This window comes from Dermacentor variabilis, chromosome 4, assembly GCF_050947875.1.
Source record: "Dermacentor variabilis isolate Ectoservices chromosome 4, ASM5094787v1, whole genome shotgun sequence".
Classification (NCBI taxonomy): domain Eukaryota; kingdom Metazoa; phylum Arthropoda; class Arachnida; order Ixodida; family Ixodidae; genus Dermacentor; species Dermacentor variabilis.
In genome coordinates this window covers 19,795,230-19,809,395 of record NC_134571.1, presented here as the reverse complement: position 1 = coordinate 19,809,395, position 14,166 = coordinate 19,795,230, and the positions used below count along the sequence as shown (strand labels likewise).

The window sequence follows — 14,166 nt, the reverse complement described above, 5'->3', positions numbered from 1 at the left end:
GTTTCCTTCCTCCGCAGTCGTATATGGCTTCGATTGTTCCTCGGTTTTAGCTGTCCTTGTCACCACTTAGGCCCAACTCTGCCACTTGAGATTCATAAGTAGGAATTGCTTCGGATAACTTCAGTCGCCCGGCTGTCTTGTATGGATTAGTCATTCAAGTATGATTGTGATTGGTCACAGAGCATCATACCTGGCTAATTTGGGTGGGCGCCGATATTTGACAATGAGATCTCTTAAACGTTCACAGTGGAACCAATGAATTAATAATCTAACGTTAATCTTCAGAGCATTGTCTGAGGAACTTTTGAAAGAATCGAACAGTATAAAACGTGTTATATCATGTGATGTACCACATGCCTGCTTGCACGACTGATACCGATGTCACACATACACTTCTGATCACGATGAGACCGATACGCATGTGATTTCTTGATCGCAATCAACAATGGTCGCTGCTACGCGGTCTAATGATTCGGATCGAGTTATTATCGTCTGCTAATCGTCCGCAACTCTCAGAACTGCGTAATACCTTGGCTACAAATGCAGATTTGTAAAATATGCTTAAATTTTAACAATGTTTTAATATTACAGCTTACTATATTGTTGATAAAAATGTTTTTAAGTGTTTTTATTGAGAAGCCGTAGCTTTCTGTTTTTAGCGTTGTCAGAATACCGTACTAGAGGGCGCAGACGTCGACCTGCGATCGCGATCGAGAAATATCACGATTCACGGATCGCTATTGTCGGATCGCGATGACGATCAGACAATGACCTTGTAGCAGTACAAGAAAGTTTCTACGCGAAAACTCCAACGCGGCCTATTCAAATACATGTAAAACGCAAAAACGCTTTTATGAGATAACCCCTGGACTGATTTTAATGAAATTTGTTGAATTTGAGAGTGAAGGTTAAATTCTAGTTACTGTTGGAAGCGGAATTTCAATCTAGCGCTTGAATTTTACTGAAAGGATTTTCAAAAATCCCAAAGCTTTAAAAAAATAGACGCACGAAGTTAATAAATTAATATCTCTGCATCAAAGACAGATATCGCGGTTCTGTAAATGGTATTCACTAGATCATTCAAAGCGGACAAATTCGATATGTCAATTTATATATTACGTGAATTTGTTACGTTGTGTACGAGGGTTCTGCAAAAGCTGTATTTCCATATTACTAATTTCTTTAGATTTATGTGTAACATATCAATTTTGTCCGCTTTAGATGTACTATCACATGCAATTCACAGAATTGTGATATCCTTCTTCCTTGCTGAGTTACAGAATTGTAAACTTGATAGTTCCATTTTCTGAAAATTTTCAGTTTTGCGAACTTTAATAAAAAATTTATTATCTAAATGAAAAATTGGAAACCAACAGTCACTAGATTTTAAGTTTTCTTTTAAATACCACAAGGTTTGTCAAATTTGGTGCAGTGATTGCCGAGAAAAACGAATTCTTCTTTTACATGTATTTAGAAAGGAGCACCCGAGCTAAAGCTTCCTCTTAATCCGGATTGGCCCCTATCGCGATCAGAAGGGTACGTGTGACACCGCTATAAGTTATACACTGAGTGCCTTACTCTCCTTCTCGGTTCTTCTTTTCTCCCTAGCGTAGCCAACCGTGCGCGACTTTGATTCTCCCTGTCTTTCCTTTTTCATATGCATCTCTCTCTTCCTACAATCGACACGTTGCATGCAGGGTATAGCCAATCGTGTTCGTGAAGTATGTGCATTGCTTTTGGTTTTCACTGTTGCCGCATTTTACTAAGGTCGGCAGACTCCCATATACTATAGTCAGATACTCGGGCGGCTGTCCATAGAATCACTGCAAACACATTTCCCATATCGCACGCAATGTTCACTGATTCCGTAGCGTGTAGCGATGCCATATACACTAAGTAACAAATGTTTACAGGCACGGATTCCTCGACATATGTGAATTCTGCGGTGTAAAGGTATGGCGCTTGTAACTTATTGGTTCACTGTGCAAGTCGCTAAGGATGCACACTGAAACTCTGAATTCGGGGCTATGTGCCTAGGCGCCGAAGGAATTCCATATTTTCGCAAATCCACTGCCTCTCAATGTATTAGGCTCGGAGCTTGGGAACTTACTAAAATGGCATCAACGCGGCCTATTTTCCAACGTCCGGGCGGAACCACTGACGAACATGCATGGGCGTATTTCTGGCGCACCTATACGCGCGGTCGTTTGCGAGCTGACGCACCGGCTTTCACGGAATCTACGCGGAAAGGACGAATCGTTGTTCTTTTTAATGGACCGCTATGGCAAGATGAGATAACGTTATCTGTGGAGCGGCAGAACATCAAAGGGAGCAGCCGCCGGAAGCAACAGATGTTTCTCAGCGGACATCAAAGGCGATCGCTCGTGCTTACGGATCGCCCCTACCACTCTAACGCAAGCTTCTCCTCTGTAAGGACAATCAGCCCCTGCAAACGTCTTCGAGCATCGATGACAAGCCAACGCCGCTGCCTTTCACGTAATAATTGAAGCCACGTCCGTTAATGTCTTCGATGTGAACAATGAACGTTGTCCAAGTACACGCAATGAAGCAGAAGTCATCGAGGAAGCGTAAAGTCGTGGAAAGCGACCACCGCAATAGGGACACGTTGGAATGGTAAGTACTGCGTCTGTTCCACGCTTGTGCGTGTGTATGTGTGTACACGATGGCTTTTAGTGCTTGAACGCTCACGGTTACCTCCAAGTAAAACTATAGGGTCTCATTTCACACTAGGCGCCTTATTCTTCTGGCGCCTGAAAAAGACTCTTGAAACCAAGCAACCTTGATAACATTCATAAGCTGGAGACATCCCTAGATGTCTCTACAAACGCGCCATAGTTCGTGTGGTAATCTGTGTTGTTCATACCAACACGTTTTCTGCGAAATTGTCATCATCACTGGGCCCTATAATATGCATGTATGTACCTTGTATGATTTTAAAACTGTGTAAAAATTCCACTTATTCTGTCTAGAAACCGGAATTGAAAACTCCGCATTCGGGTCATAGCTTTGTCAATCATTCGAGATATGGGACAGCAACATGCGCGGGTTGTCCGTAAAATGAAGTTCCCAAGGAACTGTAATCTCGAGGAACGCTGTTACGCGAGATTCGGCGACACTGGCGTGTAGCTTGGCTCCCCCTCTCCCAGTCGCCGCCCCGGCGAGCTGTCTGCGATGCTCAGCCGTTAGAGATGCATGGAGCTTCCACTCGCTTCTCCCGCCAGGGGCGAATTACGCACTGTGATTCGCTTTTTGTGTGCAAAAAAAAAAAAAGAAACACTGCGCCGGTGGGCATTCATTCCCAACTGTGTGAAGTCTGCGGAGAAAAGTGTATGAGCGTACAACACGTGTGCAAATGGTGCAGAGAATTCAAAGACGGACGTACAGAAGTCCATGAGGAACAGCGTTCTGGACGGCCATCGGTATCGCGCGAAACGATTGCGGAAGTGGAAGAAGCAATGCTGAAAGATCGAATGGTGATGGTTCGGGAGCTCTGCAAGATGATCCCTGATGTCAGCAAGACCTGCATTGAAAAACATTTTACAGACCATTTGCGGTACTCCAAGCTTTGTGCAAGATGGGTCCCGAGAATGCTTACGGAAGACCACAAACGGCAACGTGTTGAAGTGGCCCGTGAATTTCTTCAGGCCCACGAAACCCACGGCGAGGAATTTTTGGACCCTATTTTCACTGGGGACGAGACCTGGGTTCGCTACACGAGACCGGAAAGGAAAGAACAATCCCGTCAGTGGGAGCAGCCAGAGTCGCCGAAGCCGCGGAAGTTCAAACAAACACTTTCTGCCGGCAAAGGGATGGCGAGCGCCTTTACGGAAAGGAAGGGGTTACTGTTGTGTGAATTCATGCCTGCCGATACTGTGAGATGTTGCAGAACCTTCGCCACGCGATTCAAAACAAGAGGAGAGGCATGCTCACCAAGGGAGTGCGTTTCCATCAGGACAACGCTCGTCTACACATCGCCCGCGTAACAACGATCTCATCAACAAATTTGGATGGGATACTGTAACACACCCGCCCTACAGCCCAGACGGGCTCCCATCCCAGAAGTGACTCCCATCTCTTTCCTGAATTGAAGAAACACCTGGTTGGGAAGCATTTCAGAACCGGAGAGGAGCCGAAAGAAGAGGTTTGAAGCTACCTTCACGAGGCGGGGGGGGGGGGGGGGGGAGTTCTACGATTCAGGCATAAAGAAGATGGTACACCGCATGCAAAAATGCGTTGATGTCAACGGCGACTATGTCGAAAAATTGGGGAAAATAAAGGTTTTTCAAAAATGTATTATTCAGTGCCAATAAGCATCCCTTTCATTGTGAAAAATCATTGGGAACCTTATTTTACGGACAACCCTCGTAATTTCTTTACAAGCTACCCGCAACCGTTTAAGTGTGTGGTCTCGAGCCGCTAATAATCAAAAACCCGCCAAACGCAGGGTGTCGGCCAACTACATTGCGTCGCCGGGCGTGTGCCTTCCGCGATGCACCTTGTACCAGCATTACCTGGACCACTGCCGCCGGAGTGCGAAATCGCCGATGGGAGCCGCGGCATTCGGGAAGGTTAGTGAAGGACAGCGATGAAAAGGACCTAGGTATTGCATCGAGTGCAATGTGAAGTCTTGCGCTGCCGTCGTTTTTGTATCTCTTAAGGTGTTTATAGCTTGCTTAGGCACCCACCGACCTTAGAACATCTCGGCTTTACTTACTTCTTGTGTTACGGTTACTTGTAGTACACTTCTTGTCGTCGGCTCCGGCACCGGATTTTCCGAGACACGGGGCCCTTAACGCTATCGCATTATAAAGTGCGTGTTCTTCCGTCTCCTTCGCACATATTTCAGCATCATTTCACTTTTGTACAGCTCATACGACAGAAGTTCCCGGCCGTTACGACCAGGAGGCTCGGAACGAGGGGACAGTCACGGTGAGTTTCTTCCAGAGCAGTTCGCATTTTTAGGTTCGTGAAAGGGGGGGCCACAAGTACTTTAGACATTCCTGCTTTTCTCGTGTTGGGCAGAAGGATACTCAGAATAACAAAATGAATCTGTCTGTCGTGTAGGTATCACTATTACGGTATAGGCCTAAAACCGACGTCCTTCTACTATGATCAAGTGTACTGCGGCAAAGACATTACCAGGTAAGAATCAAAGTCAGTAAATTCCGCGTTGAGCCTGCGTTTACGCTTTTTTTTTCATTTGTCTAAGAGCGACGCAGGCACCCGTTTGAGTCAGCAGAATCATGACCCGATGAATGTGGGTCCAACGACTACGACTTTGGAAACACTCTTATGTATATGAGCAACGCGGTCGATCTAAATTTAAACTTGCATGGACCAAAACAAACGACATATTTCATTCTGGGAATGTTCTTAAAATACGGCTATCTTTAATTAAAATATATCTTGTATACATCCAAAGAAGGCAAAAGTTCACACGAAGCAGACGACTTGCAATGATATCAACAGTCGTCTAACAAAGGATGGTTGTCGCCGACAATCTGACAAAGGGTGAAACGTTCCGACGCTTGTGCAAAACCAAGTAGTCTTCTCGAAACATTGGCTCTAGCCTGAAACATCCCTCGTTCTACCACTGCTGATAATTTTGTATACATATTATCTTCGTAACTGCTTTCGTTGATGGTTGAATTTATTGAAAAACTGCAGAAGAGAACTTTATCATATGGCGATTCTTGTCGGAGTGACGTCCCTTGTGGACGTGACGCTCAGTGGTAGTGAATTGACGACGGGAGCCGTCGCCCCATGGATGTGGCAGACAAGGCGCACCAGGAGTAGCCACAGAGTCTAGCGCAGGTCTTCGGGTGATGCAGTACAGGTCGCCCAGCTGCAAGGCATGGATGGGATCATGATAATGGGGAGTAACCAGGGGGCGCGGAGGCATTCCAGTGCCTGTGTACCGCATTAGGATGCTGCCCGAAGGCCGAAAGGATGGGGTGACTTCATCTACGTTCAACGTGATTAATGATTGCGTCATTAGAGGTTGAGGGTCCAAAAGTGGTCATCATTTTTTATTACAATGCTATCTTGCGCTGATGAACGCAAATTATGAAGGTAGTCGCTTTCGGTCGTCCGTCTCTGCAACAATTTACAAGTCTACAAATTTACAAGTGTAGCCCCCAGTTTAAGCCATCTGAAAATTCCACTACGGCTAGCGTTTACGAGTGCGGCAGGGTTTGATTCTCACTTGCCATTAGCACAGCAATTTCTCTGGTACGTTTTATTAGAGCGCAGCTCTTAGACGCCCGTTCCTGCGTTGAGCGCCGGAGTGCCTCGGCGTCGTACCGCGGCGTAACCGAGCGAACGAGCACAGCGAAGAATGAAAGAGCGAACGCGGAGCGCAGCGGCGGATGAAAGATGGTGAGAGTGGAGAGGGGGCGAGGAGCAAGCGGAAAAGGAGGGTGCAACGACACCATGAGGAGGGAAGCAGAGAAACCACTTTGAGGCACCATCAGATGGCACTCACGTCCGTGCATCCGCGACAGCGGCGGTACCGGCCGTACGGGGAAAAGAAAAAAACGAACCAGAAAGCTCACCTTCGCGCATAGCACTCGCCGCAAGCGTTTCCCGGTAAAGACTGCGGTTGCATAAGCTGCAGTTGCCGGAAAGTGGTATGTGGTCGGTCTATATATAGCGCCACTCGTTGCGGCTCTGCCAGTCGGTGCTGTGGTGGGTGCGAGGCCTCAATATATCGCGAAATGAAAACACGTATAGAGCTGCGCTCGAATTTCGCATTAGGGAGTATCGCCATAGCCGGTGATTTTTATTCTGATAGCCGAGGATAAAAATCCTTGATCGCGAGTATCTGATTTTACAAAAAAAGAAAGAAACTTCGCTGAAACATGTTGAATGTTGCTTTGGAACTGCTGGTATTACAATTTAGTTAACTTGCGTGAGTACCAGGTTGTGTTGTGAATACAACAACTCTGTCATTTCACTTATCGTTTCATGTAACGCGACCATGATTGTAACTGCCGATTGAACCTAAACATACAGAATACATAGCCATACATACATACAGTCTCGTAGTCTATATGCACAGCGAAGTATGGCATTGGCAGAAATATAACCCTTTTCATGCAATCGCTATTGATGCACTGCTTCCTTCGTTTAAGGTTTTCAGGCCAGAAGGTCAAGGGCATTGAGGTAAGAATAAAATTGTCCTCCTGGTAACAGCCCAGAACAAGTCCTTCCTTCGTACCAGGGCGATCAGCCCAAACAAGTGGAGCCTTACAAAAGCCACAAGAAATGGACGTTTATTCCGGACATTCGAGACTTGACTGCAACGGACTGTGTCGATTCAATAAAGGTAGGAGCAACCAAACGCTTGCATAGAGCCCTTGCTTGACGTTGCATTGCCTTTAGGAGCAATGGAGTGCTTGCAACTCGTTTCTGCGCTGTATACGACAGCTACAGCTTCCCTGACATTTAATTTTACTTCAGAGAGTCCTCGTAATACTTTATGTAGTCAGTCCCTGATCTTAGTGATAATACTTTCATTGCTTTGAACGATACTTCTCAAAAATAGTGTTACGCCTTTAAAAAAACATTTAATCCCGTGAAAGGTGTCGTCGATGATCTTGTTCTTATAGTATATATGATCTCGCTTCAGGCGGAGGGCTTTCTGTCAATGTACCGTGCACACTGTTGCAGCCTTCTTGATGCCATTCTGATAGCCGACTTCAAAGCAGTGAGTACAGAGTTCTAATTTCCCTCTCAGTTCTAGTTCCTTTTTGGGTTTCTCGTTTCGGTTAGAGTGAAGAATTGTTACCTCAATGCAATGGCGTCACTCTATGCTCTTACGAGTGGTCTATCTTTCTCACAAGTATTCAACACACTTCGCAAGTGGCGAGATCTGTCGTCAGGTCCTTCAGCAGGGCACTTGTAGCACGCGTGGTGCTACGATGCTGAAGATAGCGAGTAGCCCTGACTTTCGCATTCCCTGGAACTTTAGAGTAACAAAAGTTCTGCAGAGGTCCAAGCAGGCTGTCAGACGTCCGGTCTGGTCACGATTGCAGAGGCTTCGAAACGTTCAGCTGCACAGTTTAACTCATGTCATAGTTTTACATTATAGGACCTTCATACCTTAAATAAAAAAAGGGCATCTGTGAACGTCGGCTCGAACTTTTTTCACCACGCGTCACGCGCTATACCTGTGCCCTTACTCTAGTTTCTCGAGACGGAAAGGTGCTTTAGACCTTTCAGACTTCAGTTTTCAGTTTTCATGTTCCTTCTTTTTCTTTCCTTTCATAAACTGTTGTTGTTGCTGCCATAGTAGCAGTCCAACTACATGTCTGACTCTACAAGAGTTAGCAATAGTGCTGTGAGTAAGCTTCAGGTTTTGCATGTCTGTTAAAGGTTCAAGATATGGTACTTCACTTCTGGAGCAGCCTTCAGGAAGCGTTCTTGCCATTGCTCCACAGCACCACTGTGTGCGACCTTATCTCTGTGTGGGACGACTATCTCTACGTGGTAAGCCTTCCGAATCACTCCAACTAATGTTAAGAAACGAATTGAAAAAAGAAATGTAGAACCCTTGACACGTGAACAACCCGTAAATGGGCATAATTTCTCGTCGGCTCATGCGCCAGTTTTGAAAGCACATTCCCACAGACGCCACGACACAAAATAAGACCAGATATCGCACAAAATACGAGTGTTTTTTAACAAGACATCTCTATAGGTTTATTATGTAATAAAGAAGGACATGTAAAAAAATTACACGTCTGAAACATGTGAGAATCTAGTAAAAGTAAAAAATATTCTAATAGAGTCGAAAAGCTCTTTACTTTTGTAAATGCAGGCGATGCAAGAGATTCTGACTCCCAGACAGATCCAGGAACTACCTCAAAGGTACGGTCCTTGCGAATTAGCGTCGCGAAGAACGAACAGACGGAAGGTTAACGCCATTATAATTTTGTTTTCTTTAATTAATTATTAGTTTTCAACAGGAACTCAACCTTTTCACAAGCCAGCTTCCCGACTGGCTCCGCAGTGTTATTCCAGCTTCGCTGTTACGGCAAACAAAGATTCAAGGTAAGTGCCGTTGAGGTCAACGCATGGTAACTTGTTGTTCTTCTTAAAAAGTTGCCTGTTTTTCTACGTATAGTGCTTCAGGAATGGACCAAGGTTTTCAGACGGGAGATGTCGTTTACAAAGCTGGCGCAGGTGAACTGTCACTTTCTTGGTGGCAATATAAGTAATAGGCTTGCGTGCAACTATGTGAATGCTCTTTTTTTTCACCTTTCAGTCATGCCGAAGCGTGCTATCGAACGCCTGCTACACCCAGCGCATGTTGGAAGATTTGAGCAAGCTTGTCATGGATGAAACCGTCGAAGAAGCCTTCGCCTGCCTTCAAAACGGCAGAATGGCGTCAGCTCTAGGTAAGACGCTGTATCGTCTATGTGAAAACGTATTTCCTACCTCATTGCACCCATGAAAGAGGGATATGGGGACGTAGTAATGTGTTGACAAAATACCAACAGTAAAAAGAAATGTGGGAAACGTGCGCACAAATTTGAATTCGCCTTCTCTACGAACAGCGGTAAAGCTGAGCTGTGCAACTAAACATTAGCATAGCCTACGTGAAAAGAAAAAGGACAAGGAAAGGACACCCTTGTCTAAAAGTTTCTGTTGCATGCTAAATTGCGCCGAGTCCCTTCTAGATCTCTTTAGAAAATGCTACAGGGATTTTGTTACACCTATGCATTTTCTATTCCGAGCTCAGCGCTTTCGTACATATACTTCACCATATACTTCACGCAGAACAGCGCCATAGATTTCTAATTAGAGGCTGTGTTACGCATTAAACAGAAACACCACAGTTACCTTGTAAGCATAGACTACATAAAACGCTGACGAGAGGTTGTCACATTTCAGGAGTTGCTGAGCTGCTCTCGCTCTTGAAAAAGCACGCCTCGGTTGAAGACTTGACAGAATGGATGGACATGGCTCTCGACAACGCCGTTATGGTGCGTTAACACGTCTGCATTCACGTTTATAACTCATAGCTCTAGTAATGAATAATCTCGCGTTACTGACAAATGCCGTTTCCTGTTATAATGTGATGTTTTTTTTTCCTTCTGGGTTTGGATGCTGCAACAGGAAGCAGGACATAACGGCACCACACATAGTCGCAGCATTGTATACAGAGATTTCATGCTTTCCTGGATGCTGCTTTTCTCAGCCATCATGAGGCACTTGACTCTGTCCCGGGCTCAGAGCTTCGGTAAGGGGTTCAAGTTCAATTATCTTGTATTTTTTCACTGTTAGATGCAACCAGTTGCATCTTGCTTATACGTAAATGTCCATACAATGTGGTTCTCCTTACGGACTCAAAGGTCGCGTTGCAACAACTCTACCGCGGTCTACCGTTCATCAAGTTCCCGCGCAAGTCACTAGCCCTCGTGAAAAAACTCGGCAACAAAGGCCTCACAGTAAAGTTTCAGTGAGTTCCTCCCATGCTGGTATCGCCGACAACGAAAAAGCTTGTGCTCCTGCACACGCAGCGCTCTGTCGTCCTCCCAAATTCAAGGCTCCATCGATCAATTTAAAAATTCTGACATTCGAAATCACTCTGGGTCACTTTGGGTTGCACCACATATACCCTGCCTAACCAAGGGATTTCGTCGAGAAGAAGCCTCACATCGGTATCGCATAAGGACAAGATCTACTAATACAGCGGCGTGGTTATTTATGACAGGGTGTATCAATTCTCCAAACTGTGTATCCGAAATTCCGAAAGGAAAGGGATGCCCTCCTGGAAAATGCACAAAAAAGGACCTTCCCTATGTCTGCGTGCAATACTTTATGTTCCCAGAAGGGTCAACTATAGCCTGCAAAAAAAAAATAAACTCGTCTCCTTATCACATTCCTAAGATAGACTGATTTGATGGACATGTGGCGAAACACCGCAGTGATATTGTAAGAGACGCTCGGGCGGAGCACTTGCCGACCTTGATCCCCAGAGAGAGAAGTGGTTCTTGTAGGGAAAGGAGGAAAGGCTGGCACTATCTTCTGCAACCCTTGCAGGAGCACTGCTCAGCGCCAGCAGGGGGAAGGATATGGGAGTGAAGGAGATAGAAGGAGGGAGAAAGGTAGAGAGTCGCCATGGCAGCGGAGGAGCAGTCCGGCCTGGAAGGCCCAGTGGCTTCGACCGGAGGAGGGGACTGGTGACAGACCTTATGAGGGGGCCCAGCAAAAGCGAAATTGAGGCGGGTCAGGAGGCCTGAGGTGGTGAATAGCCTAACGGCTATTCGTCTTTGAAGAAATATCCTAGAGTCTCGCCGAGAGCCCCGACAAGTCGAGGTACTGGATGACACTTGGGAAGGCTGGTAGCTGATTACGACTGGGGAAGAAGATGTCTTCCTGTCGGGAACATGGGAGCCCCAGGCGGGAGAACTCCTGCAGAAGTCGGCCCCGGTGCTGCAGATGAGCAGGGCAGGCCAGCAGAAGGTGCTCCAGAGTCTCTGGGTCACCGCAGGAGGCACAAGCTGCCGAGGTGGCTTTCCCAAGGCGGTGCCGGCGGGCTGCCGTCCAGTAGCAGCCAACCCGTCGTCAAAGAAGCAACAAGGTATCCCTTCGTGGGAGGCTGTGCTGTGGAAGAGGCCGTGGAGGCCGTCCCAGGGATAACCGTTTATCCGGATGGCAGGCGATGATGTGCCGGCGCAGCCTGTGTCTTCTGTAGTCCGCGGCCATTACAGCAGGGCTGAGGGGGACGCTTGGGTGGTGGGCACTCTTTGCGACAGTGTCTGCCTCTTCATTGCCCGGGATCCCTACGTGCGCCGGTAGCCAGTGCAGGGATAGTGAGCATCCTGCATCCTGAAGGGCAGCCAGTCTTGAGGACAGCAGTGCAACCCCAAGGCTAGCCTTGTCAGGGCTCTGCAGGCAAAGCAGCGCCGCCTTGGAGTCGCAGAAGATAGCTACCGCAGTCGTTGATAGCTCCTCTGCCAGTAAGTCCACAGCAAGGTGGAGTCCTGCTAGTTCTGCTGCGGTAGAGCTTGCATGTCCAGGGAGACGGCACACCTTGCTCTTTTGTAGGGCCGGGGCAACGCAGGCTGCTGTGGATGAGCCCATCTCCGGTATCACGGATCCATCGACGAAGATGTGAAGGTGGTCCCCAAGTCTCTCTTGGAGGAGAGAGGCTGCCGTCCGCTGTAGGGTACATCTCGACGGAGCTGCTAGGTGTCTCGAAGAACCGTTCACCTTGATCACCAGGATAAACCAGCCTGCTGCTACAACCCACCACCACCACCACACTCATATTCAGAACATGAAATAATCTTTTTACCGCTGAGCACTTCATACACACACAGTGCCGGGTTTATGAGTTGAGCATTGTGTCTGATCTAGCTATCACCTTGCAGCTTGTGTGCATAATAATGTAAATGTTGGCGCCGCGATTTACCTGTGCTCCAAGATGCCTATGTTCTCAGGTCATGTCCACATGTTACGCGTCATGATAGAGGAGTACATGCTACTCGCGTTCGAGACGTCCGTTAGCAAAGAAGCCAGACTCCAAAGGCAAGAGAAGCTGCTAACATGCACCGAAGATCCAGGTAAGTTTGAACGGCTTGATGTGCCACCATTAGTCATTTCTTAATGTTTAGAATAGGCAAATTTGCATTCGCATGGTCTTGAGAGTAGCATCGACAGGATACATGAACATACAGGCGCAATACAGTAACATTTCATGTTGATAATACCCAGCAGGTGTTATATATATTCGCCAATACATTCTCTTAGTCACATGATTACACACACAATTTTTTTTATTAAGGAACGAGCTGCTTCTCTGACAATTCTCTAGGCAGAAACTCGAGGTACTTAGACTGAATATTTACACGCATTCTTCGGGTTCGTGTTACTATAAGTGTGCATCAGACAGGTGGCTTGTTGGAGGTGCCGGTCTTAATGTTACTTTTCAATGTCTTCGCCGCTGCTACAGATGCTGTGCGCACGAGAATGGCAACTTCGTACGCAGCTGTGATTTTTCAGCGTGCATGCTGAATTCGTATCCAGCAAGTTCTTTTCAGCAGTGCTGCTGGCATAAATAAAGGCATTTACAAGTGTATGTCCACAATGTCTCTACCGTACGCTGTGTCGGGCACCTCAGACACCCGAGTAAATAACTGTGGTTCCGCATAAAAGCTAATTTAGTAGGATGTACAGGACCGAACAAAAGCCTTGTGTCGTGCTAAGCAGAAAAACGAGAAAGGAAACAAGCAATAAAAAAAATTCACTCCTACATTTGAAGCACTGTTTTTTAACATTGCGCCACGTTTTACGATTTAACTAGAGCTAAGCCTCGATTAAACAAAGTCGATGGGACCTGAGATTTATTTCGTGAAATTGAATATTTCGTTAAATCGAAAGCACTTAGACAGTGACCTCGTTCAGTGCGTCTCCAGGTTCAGCATGGAAGCTGCAAACCTTTTGAATGAGTCAGTGGCGCCCATCACCTGATATGACAGCCGGCTTACCCATATTTCACCCGTATCCCCCATCAAGCATTGTTAAGTCAGGCAAGACATTCAATTCATTTCGTTTCTTCTGTGTTTTCAGTGCATTAAATTCCATAATCGAAATCACTTCATTAGACCTACAGTTTTGTAAAACGGGCTTCGTTAAGTCGAGGTTTGACTGTATTACCGACGGACAGTTCGTCAGGCAAGGGTCATGTCCCTGTGTGCAGAGACATGATCCTTCAGGTCCTGTACTGATTAAGTATATATAATTAGCCTATTAAGTGACATGCATTCCTGCCACACCTGTAGCCAAAATTGGGTGACAATGCATTTACGGCGTACTTGCGTTCTTTGATTGTCCGAAAATGAAACGCTGCTCAATACTGCACACAGGTAATCGATATGACAGAACAATGTTTGTTCATGCCTGCTTTATTGTTTTCTTTGGGTACGTACAATGCTGAGCCTGAAAAAAAATACATAATTCAACACAGTGGACCTTATCTTCATGTGACACCGAATAGTTTCGTGACAGAATAGTGATACTTCACCTTTACAGAAGCAACTGGATTTTCAGTTGGGACATTCATACTGATCTTGCGCTTTGTGTATATTCCACTCTCACATGTTTTTCTTGCTGGGAAGTGTTCAATTTTTCCGC

General features: G+C 46.3%; 1 protein-coding gene across 1 annotated transcript; it reads left to right on the top strand.

The window, feature by feature from the left end:
- The first annotated feature begins 2,462 nt into the window (after positions 1-2,462).
- On the top strand, positions 2,463-13,101 carry LOC142578755 (DNA-binding protein RFX6-like). The gene is made up of 16 exons (XM_075688301.1): positions 2,463-2,634; positions 4,466-4,589; positions 4,889-4,950; positions 5,086-5,163; positions 7,155-7,185; positions 7,244-7,348; positions 7,652-7,729; positions 8,398-8,511; positions 8,843-8,892; positions 8,981-9,075; positions 9,149-9,207; positions 9,290-9,422; positions 9,919-10,010; positions 10,144-10,267; positions 12,474-12,596; positions 12,986-13,101. Exons 1-16 carry the CDS (start codon positions 2,540-2,542, stop codon positions 13,045-13,047), a joined length of 1,425 nt encoding a protein of 474 aa, XP_075544416.1. The 5' UTR covers positions 2,463-2,539; the 3' UTR covers positions 13,048-13,101.
- Positions 13,102-14,166: the final 1,065 nt, after the last annotated feature.

Coding starts and splice junctions, on each gene's coding strand:
- LOC142578755 (XM_075688301.1), top strand. CDS start 2,540: ATGAACGTTGTCCAAGTACACGCAATGAAGCAGAAGTCATCGAGGAAG. Junction 4,590..4,888: donor GAGCCGCGGCATTCGGGAAG/GTTAGTGAAGGA, acceptor ACTTTTGTACAG/CTCATACGACAGAAGTTCCC. Junction 4,951..5,085: donor GGAACGAGGGGACAGTCACG/GTGAGTTTCTTC, acceptor TCTGTCGTGTAG/GTATCACTATTACGGTATAG.